Source organism: Thunnus maccoyii, chromosome 1 (assembly GCF_910596095.1).
Source record: "Thunnus maccoyii chromosome 1, fThuMac1.1, whole genome shotgun sequence".
Classification (NCBI taxonomy): domain Eukaryota; kingdom Metazoa; phylum Chordata; class Actinopteri; order Scombriformes; family Scombridae; genus Thunnus; species Thunnus maccoyii.
The window spans coordinates 34,743,666-34,752,945 of NC_056533.1; the positions used below are offsets into that span (position 1 = coordinate 34,743,666).

The following is a 9,280-nucleotide window of genomic DNA, read 5'->3' on the forward strand; positions in this document are numbered from 1 at the left end:
TGTTTAATTTGAAGTTTGTGTGTGTTGAGAGTTTTGTGTTGTTAACCAGACAGAAGAGGGCGCTGTTTGATTGATACTTGGCAGTAATGAAGGTCCAGCTCTCAGTAATACTCGTCTGCCTGCACTGTGTAACTGACACACTGATAAAATATTTATATCCTCATACTTTACCAATTAAATTTCTCAATTTATTCCCTTGAAATCATGCACAACGCAGTCGTTTCCCTTCATTAATGAAAGCCTACAGGCTGCATCATGTCTTGTGAAGTGTTACAATCTCATAAAAATAGAATAAAAAAAAACGTTTTGAAGCAACTTTCACTTTATCAAGGCATGACAACATGAATACAACAGTCCCGTTAATGACAGCAGGGAATATACAGTCCATCTATCACCAAACAAATAAAGATCTGCATTGTAATTTTCACAAAAAGACAAAAACAGAGAAACACTAGAGGACAAAATGTGATCGTGGGTCACTTCAGACACAAATCAAAGTCTAAATATGATACAAATAGACAGCAAGCATCATGACAAGAACTGAATTGCATTGTCATTTTTCAGAATGACCCGACGTGGAAACAACAAACAAATAATAAAGTGGCCTTTTTAAAAAAATAACAGCATGCAGAATCTCTGATATGTATACAGAATACAAAGCAAATATCTGTCGATTATCATTCCTCCAAACCGGGAGGTCGTGGATGACTGCATGGGTTTCTGGGTAACGGTTTTAGTTTTTGAACATGTCACACAGCAGCTTCTCCATGGGAGTGTTTCCGATGGTCCGGTGGAAGAACAGCAGCTCTATCCGCTCCGAGTTCACGAAACGCAAGGAGGGAAGAAGAAGAAGCAGCTTTCCAAACCTAAAACACAAACAAGAAATTGTAACGTCGTGAAATTGAGGATATAAATTGTTGCTGTTTAATCTGTTATAATCAATTTTAGTGTTAAATTTAAAGAAAAAAATCCACCTTAAAATACTATTATGCAACTATCAATGCCCATCTGGACTAATTTTGTTGCTTGTGTGTATTTTTATTGAGTCTCTGAGTAATTATTAAGAAAACAACAGAATATCAAGTCAAACGTTTGGTAGCAGAAAGTTTCAATAATGTTTCAGCAGTGCGACACAAACATTTCTGAGGCCTAAGCAGAATTTATTTTAGGTCGAATCCTCCCGTTTTCTATGAGTTCGGTTTTTTAAATTCAGTTCACAATGTGCAAACATACAGAACAGAAATCAACTGCAATTCAAATCACAGAAGAAAGAAAATAAATTAAAGGCAGAGTTTATGATTTAGTTTTAGTTCCCCTCCATCGCAAACCATGAGCTCCAAAAATAAGGGAGTTTATATTTACTTCACCTAGTTGACTTTAAACAACTTTTTACTACAAAACAAGACCATTTGCTGTAAAAAATAATTCAGTTCTGCTAAGTTTTAGTACAGTAAATAATTTTGGCATTTGTCCTTTAATATAAAACAACAATATTATACAAAAGAGGAATAAATTGCAGAAAAGGAAGCACAGAAATTGATCTTTACTGTTAGATTTGAAGGAAAAAAGACTACAACACTGTCAATAATGGGGTAACTCTCACTTCTACAGTAATTATATCTCACAGCTGAGTCAAACAATGATGTAGCTCTTCATTTCAATAACAGGAAAACAGGAAAACACCAATTTAAATAGAAAGTAGAGGAGGCAGGTGGACAGGAAGTTGATTTCTCATTACAAAATGGCTCATGGAGCACAGTGAACACCACCAGTTAATGAGATTTAACAGATGTATTTAAAGGTGGATTTTTTTTGGGGGGGGGGGGGGGGGGGGGGTGCAGTGGTGATGTTATGAGGCAGGATGTTACCTGGCTGGTTGACTGGGATAGTGCGAGCGTATGTGTTGTCCCAGCATCACGTGAGACTGATCCTGCAGGTTCTCCACCTGTTCTGGATCTTTCAGACCGCGAGTCTCTGCGGACGAGAAGAAAAACCGACGTGAGTCAAACAAATTCATACAAAAAAGTTATTTATTTGTAATCTATAAACCAATATCACTCTCACATAATTACATTTCAGTTCATAGATGAGAGATGAAGAGCTGAATTATCTAAATCGAAAATGTTCTATAGATAGGATGAGTTTAAATTGGTAATCAATATATTAAATTCCTGAAATATTAGCTGTTTAAGGATCATTATTAGAATTATCCATTTGCACAAATTATTTATCAGGGTTTGTATTAAACTTAAATCTTCTAAAAATAATCTGCTAGAGGTGTGAGGAACGTCTCACCTTCAAATCAAACAAGCTAATTTGGAGTTTTTCTCTTTTTTATTGCTTATTTTTTTATCACCTGATTTGAAATGTTTTTTTTCTTCTTTCCTGAATCTTATGTCTTTTTCTGTAGCAGCCAAAGTTTTTTTAGTATTTAAAAGTGTTCAAAAGATCAAAAAGTTCAAAACTATGTGATACAAAAGTGTAATTTGGGCAAAAAAAAACATTTTAGATTATTTATTACCTCGGGAGCAAAAATATCCTCAGCAAATACCCTGACAACCTGCTACAGTAGATTTTAGCATTATGTTTTATATGTTCATATCAGAATTTGTGATTATGTGATAGGTTTAATGCATTCTTTGTTAAAGTTTGTTTGTATTATATGCTTCACCTGACTTTTGGGAAAAACAAATTAAATTTGAAAGTCTATGCTAAGCTAACATTTTGGCCTCAAGATGGCACTAGAGGAAAGCTCACAGAGTGTCAGAAATGTAAAAGGTTCGTCCTCTGTAGAGAATGAATGTGCTCAGTAAAAGTCACGACAAGCTGACTGATAGAGTTTGATATTTTTGATAAAATTCTGATGTAACAGTGACAATAGAGGAAATATCCACATTGTGTTTAATGGTAATCTGTCTGTTAGTAGTTCTTTATAATCTTATTTTTGTCAGATTATATGAAATTCACTAAACACAGGACTGATTGACTTGTTTTTTGGGGGGTGTTTGCCAGTGCCAGCTCCTCACCTGGCTTGAAGAGCACGATGGCCTTGAGGCAGGCGAACTCGGTGGGGTCGACGGCGAGGGCCTTGAAGCGGCTGAAGACTTCCTGCAGGAGGCGCAGGTCCAGGCTGGTGTAGCTGGTTTTTCCCTGCATGCCGGGGCAGAGGTCCGGCAGAGAGAGCAGCGGGCAGCTGTCCAGCGGCAGAGACCACTGGATGGCGCAGAGCAGGAAGAGCTCGCTCCACGCCTCCTCCAGCAGGATCACCTGGTGGGACACGAAGAAGAAGAAGCAGAAGATGAAAAACACTGAAATGATTAAGGAGTTGAGAAGTTGAGTTTTTTAGCTTCACTGTTCAGGCAAAGGAGTTACAAACAAATCTATGGGAGTGCATTCCTGCCAGAAAAATATATATCTGTGATAACTGATGAACTATAATATATATATAATATATATATAAAATAAGGTCCAATCAAATGTTATTGGTAGAAGGAGGGAAATTTAGCAACACAGAATTTAGCAGTAACACAGAATTATGACTTAGCCTTATATAATTATGAATTACTATGTAATTTTGCCACATTGTAGTAGATAAAATAATACTTTAATCCATGAACATGACATACTAAGTCACACTTTTTCACCTACAAATTAAAACTTATGACGAGTCAAAATTATGAGATGGGTACAAGACCTACAATTTTTTTCATTTTTCTTTTATTAAATTGATGTATAACTTTTTTATTTTCCTAGTGGGAACAGATTTGAAGCCGAAAAATGATTATTATTGAATTATTTTAAAACCAGAAAAGTTTACAATATTTCAGTTAATTCATTCAAAACTGATGAACAGTGATAAAAATAGAGCCCTGAATTATAATTTTAGCAGATAGGCACAATAGATGATGTTTGAATTTCTATAAATCATTATCACAATTACAGTATGTTAAATCCTTAAACAAAATAAAAACAAGTGGAAAGATTATAAGCCTCAATCAGCCTTAAATATATGAATAATATCTTCCAAGTAAAAGTGAAAATATAATGCTTATAAAAAAATATAATACCTGCTTCAGTGAAATAATTCAGATTTCTAAAGACTGAGGCGAGGTGAGTCTCACCTGGTCTCTGAAGGGCAGGTTTGAAAACACTGGCAGGTTCTTGGCCCACTTCACCGACATGAAGAGGAGCCTCGCCGAGGTCTCGTACACGTTTTCGGAGCTGGACGGATACAGAGCCATGTGGTACTCCGAGGACGCTCGCTCTGGTTCGTTGCTGGTCACGTCGATGTTCTCGTCAACTGAAATACAAAAGACGAGTTTATAGTCACGCATAGATGAACCCACTTCTGTTTAGTTCAGTTTATGTTCTTCAATCTGTGGCTGTGTTGTCTTGGGTTTGGGTTGAGTTCAGGTTTGGTTATTTTCAAATTTAATTTTCTCTCTTTTTCTCTTTGACTGTCTGCATCCATTTGTCTTGCAGATGATACAGAATGCTCATTGAGAAGAGATAAAGTGTTTCATTAGCCTGACAAGCTAACGGTCAGTAACAGATGAAATAGAGCAAAAATAAAACTTCAGGTCTATATGCCAGGTTTAGTCGGGTACAGGCTTGGTTCAGGTCAGTTTTAACACAGTGCAGAACTCTAGTTAGTGCATGTTAGCATGCCATCAGTGAATATGTTAACATGCTAATTCTGGCATGTTACATGCTAAATGGATGCAAGTTGCTGTTAGCATGCTAAAATGTAAATGTTAGCATGTAAGCATGCTTATACAAGAATAGTTGTGGACTTTTTGTCTCTTAAATTAAAACGTTATTCCAGTTCCTTCCTGAAAACAGCGTATGTTTCACAGTGACCTCACTCTGTACCAGTAGGTGGAGATAAAATCATCACAGATTTCGGATCAACTCCTCCACCCTTCCTCCCTCTCTACTGAATAATCCCTTCTTGCATCATGTCCTGTCTTACCCCAGTGAAGTTCACAATGGTCCCATAACTGAAACATTTTGTCACTGTTTGCACCTGCAATAAATTGATTCTTTTTGCATGTGAAGAACTATTTTTTTTTCAGTGTGCAGCCATTTTTCTCCTAAAATATTGGACTGTTTATCGTGGCTACATGCTACACTGCTTTTTGTGCAAACTTTTTCATATTTCTTAGTATCTTCAAAATAGACAATTTCAACCACTGATATTTCCAGTTATGGGGAGATGTTCTCTAAATGCTGACAGGTTTGGATGCAAAATTTGGGGTGATGGACACTCATTAAAGTTGCACATTAAAATTAAAGCAAAACCTTTTGTCTGATCTAATCTGATTTATATTCCAGCCAGCAGCCTTCGCTCTCAGATATCAAACCCTCCTCACCGTCCTCGGGCTCCAGCTTGGCGCAGGTCTCGGCCGTCATGAGGCTGGCCATGAAGCGGTGGTTATTCTGCGGACTGACGCAACGCTGGGTGGCGACAGATGAGGTGATAGACATGGACGAGGTGATGTGAGGCCACGTGATGACAGAGCCGCCCGAGGAGGAGGAAGAAGAGGAGGAGGAAGAAGAAGAGGAGGAGGAGGTGGGCTCCCGTGTGGTGGCCAGGTGCTCCTTCTCTGGGTCCACGTCGATGGAGTCCAGACGGACCTGAGCTGTGCTGCGGGGCTGCCGCTCGTTCTGCACCGCTGCAGAGAGGAAAATGATGAGGAAGGGATGAAAGAAGGAAAAAAGAAGTAATGAGACAAATGATTTTATATTTGAATCTTTGACAGTGAGAGTGAAAGTGTTTTAGCATCATGTTAAATATGATTCCACACACTTACCATCTTTATTCATGCCCGCCTGCAGGCACTTCTTCAGCCGACATGCCTGGCACTGGTTACGATGAGCTTTGTCCACTGGACACATGCCTGTACCGGCCTGGCACCTGTAAACCCACAACCAAGCTTTTAAAGGGAGAGTCCACTCAAAACTAACAGAAATACTGTACAGTATATATGTATATATAATTTGTTTTCTTGTTGCCTGAAGGGAATTGAAAATGAGTATAAAACTTAAAGTAAAGTAGTAGTTATGAGAATATAAATCTCTGGTGAAATGTATCTGACATTCATGCTCATTTGTATGAAAATAAAAAGCCATCTGTCACTATCTGCATGGAAAATTTTGGAGCATATGGACTGAGCGGTAAAACCCGACCAAATCCTTAATCTTAACTAGAATTTATAATAAATTATAGCCTAACCTTTTAAAAAAATGACTTACACTGAATTTAAACACAGAATCTGTGATCCAAATGTAAAGAAATATCATAATGATTGGAGACAAAGTGACTGACAGGTCTTTTCATTGTACATTAGACACACTGAACAACAACAATATCTTTATTCAAGTTATTAATGTTTTGTGATGCTTTTAAAGGTTCGTTTACATCATTACGTGTATTAATATTTGAATAAAACAAGCATATTTTTTCAGTTTTGATTACTTGACAAATCCAATTATTCAAATATTTATTTATGTGACTTTACAGGTGTTTTGACAAAATTACAGTAGGAAATGAACAAAAGTTATAAATCACGCTTTTAAAGGCTCAATCCGTAATTTTTGGACCATAATCTGTTACGGGTTTATTCACAAGCCATTGTAAAGCTGGACCTGTAGATGTAAAATCAGCTTTTTTTTGGTTTTTCATCTGGTCATTATTGAAAAAAAATCAGTTTACAAGAAATTCTTTTTTATCAGAATCATAAAACAATAATAATTTAGATTTTGTTGTTAGTCTTTGTCTTATGAGACCTGTCAATCAATTTGAGAGTGACAACAGTTTCCAATTGTCTATATTTTGGTTTGTGGCACTACACTTGCCTTGACATTTGGATCATGAATTATGCCTTTAAGTGAATATGCATTGCATTTGTTGTGTTTTTATGTGACAAAAACATACATTTGTACTATTTTATGTTTTTTGTCTGATATTGTACAAAAATTTACAGGTGTTGGTGCATATAACTGAAGTTAATGGCTTTGAAGATGTGTTGGATAAAATACACTTTGAATTTGCCTCCGTTACCCATAATGCACTTCATCTACACATGGGGAACATCGTGTATCTTGAGTATCTGCAGATATTAAACGATAAACCCAGAAGCTCAGATACAATTATCTGACAGGGGAAGTTGTAGTTTTGTCTTGCCTGTAAATGAGCCTCCTCCTCACGCTGCGTTTGAAGAAGCCGCTGCAGCCGTTGCAGGCGTAGATGCCGTAGTGTTTCCCGCTGCTGGTGTCCCCGCACACTTTGCAGACCAGAGCCGGGCTCAGAGCTTTGCCCGGGGCCGGACTCTTGGCTGTGAGACAAACACGGTCACACAGGGCAGGTCGGTTAGTGCCATTCATTTAACGTGGTATTGTTTCATACATGTGCCTGCCATCTGTGGTGTGAGCTCAGTCTGCATGAAGCTCAGCAGTCTGACAAAACACACGAGCCAATATTGCAACAGACGTTTAAGTCTGAAAATCTCATTTAGTGGATGATTATAAAATTTAAACAATAAATGGCTGGAGGCAGATTAACAACTAACACAAATGATGCAGGGATACTGAAATTAATCTAAATAAACCCATTAATTATAAATAAATTCAGATAGCTTTGCTTACAGTTGCATAATAAATATTTATTTTGACCTTGTGCTGCTTTAATCAAGTATATTTATATTCAGAAAACGTGAACTCGGAGCTGCCAGCTCTTTGTTTTTATTGTAATCAAAACAGATTCATGCACATATTCATGATCTTTTAATTTTACGTCACGCTTGTGTGGTGTTTTGCAATTTAATTAAATTAAAGACATGGTTTTTTGGAGTTTTATATTAAACAGATAGAAAGCACAAAACAGAGTATTTCAAATAGAAGCATACACTTTAAAGATCAAGTTGATGAACATCAGAAAAAGTATATTTTTCCAGACTCCTACAGGCCCTGGTTTGCCTCCCAACTCTCAGGCACCTGTTGCTCCTGAAGATCGTGCACCGTAGAGCTCTTACCTCTGCTGTCGTCTGTCCCGCCGCTCCCGGACGATTCAGTGGGCGAAGAGGACGGCATCATGGAGATCTTCGATAGGTGATCTTCCATCATTTCTCGCTAAAAAAAAATATCTCCTTGACTGATACTGAGACAAGAAGCTTTGCTGTAAAGTGTTTGTCCTCCTCTCTGGCGCTTCAGAAAATTTCAAGATAACAACGTCCAAAAAAACACAAAAAGTTCAAGTTCCTTTTCAGTTTGTTGCAGGAAAACACTCGTAAAGTGAACAAATGTGGGCCTCTAGTTGCTCTCAGTGTGCAGATGGCAGGTTGAGTCCCCTGCGGAGCCTCTACTGTGTGGTGATGCAGATGGGCTGGGGTCCTGCCATGAAGCTCGCACTTGTTGCACGTCAACAGGTTGTGTGTCCTCCCACCGGCCGTCGGGGTCCGTCACTACTGTCTGTGGGTGCTCCTCGGTGGCAGCTCCTCAAAAGGGAGCCCAGAGGGGGGGTTGGGGGAGGATTAGCCCCAAGCGCTGTGTAAGCAGCATGCTTATTTGTCATCCTCTTAATCTTTACTGTTCATCTACTGGATCAATCAGTCACATTGCCAGAACATTGGTGCTGTTCAGACGCGGGTCCTCGTTTGAGCCCGCAAACAAAAACAGAAGAGGAACAACAAGGAAAACAGCGACAGCGATGACTGCTAAAACTCAAGCAGAGGAGTTGTAACTTTAGACCCATCCAGCTCCGTCTCCTCTGTCCACGAGGGCATCCGTCAGTCAACACTCCTCTTCGGTATCTGCGTTTAAAGGGATGATTACATGAGGCGCACATTATTATATTTACCAGCCTCTTCAATTTGTATTTCCCCTCCTTTCCCTACTTTTTTTTTGCCTCTGAAATTGCAGCTCCATTTCCCCCTGCTGTATATTTGATCTGTGTGATTGCCTCCCATTCATAATGACTCCCAGTGTTTGCTCAGGAGCTGCCTATTAACTCCCATTTCGTTCTTTTTTGACAAACTAGAGATCATCCGCTTCCCTCCGGCTGCCAGGAGAATAGGTCACAGAGGGAATAATAGAATTTTGAATGGCTGATGTTTTGGCCGACACTAATTTAGCTCATTCATGAGGGTCTCCCCTGTATTATTAAGGAGGTAGAATCATCATACATGTGCCATTTACATAGGTAGAAATATTCAGCTGCAGCAAACAGGAGACTGAACCACTGAATATGAAATGTGCAGCCTTGTAATCATATTTGAAGGGA

At 38.6% G+C, this 9,280-nt stretch overlaps 1 protein-coding gene across 2 annotated transcripts; it reads right to left on the reverse strand.

Moving 5' to 3' along the window:
* Positions 1-304: 304 nt before the first annotated feature.
* LOC121896518 (photoreceptor-specific nuclear receptor-like) lies at positions 305-8,820 on the reverse strand. Of its 2 annotated transcripts, XM_042410463.1 has the most exons (8): positions 8,034-8,820; positions 7,187-7,337; positions 5,814-5,917; positions 5,373-5,675; positions 4,122-4,300; positions 3,027-3,267; positions 1,869-1,974; positions 305-866 (listed from the first exon to the last, which is right to left on the reverse strand). In XM_042410463.1, exons 1-8 carry the CDS (start codon positions 8,122-8,124, stop codon positions 734-736), a joined length of 1,308 nt encoding a protein of 435 aa, XP_042266397.1. In that variant the 5' UTR covers positions 8,125-8,820; the 3' UTR covers positions 305-733. The 2 variants fall into 2 exon arrangements, with proteins under 2 accessions (XP_042266397.1, XP_042266406.1); XM_042410472.1 differs by lacking the exons at positions 7,187-7,337; positions 8,034-8,820 and adding an exon at positions 7,908-7,948.
* Between the last annotated feature and the right edge of the window lie 460 nt (positions 8,821-9,280).

Bases quoted from the DNA above. Each gene is read 5' to 3' on its own strand.
- LOC121896518 (XM_042410463.1), bottom strand. From the start codon at position 8,124: ATGATGGAAGATCACCTATCGAAGATCTCCATGATGCCGTCCTCTTCG. The intron at 7,338-8,033 runs GTAAGAGCTCTA...TTTGTCTCACAG, and splicing joins CGGGACAGACGACAGCAGAG to CCAAGAGTCCGGCCCCGGGC. The intron at 5,676-5,813 runs GTAAGTGTGTGG...TCCTCTCTGCAG, and splicing joins GGCGGGCATGAATAAAGATG to CGGTGCAGAACGAGCGGCAG.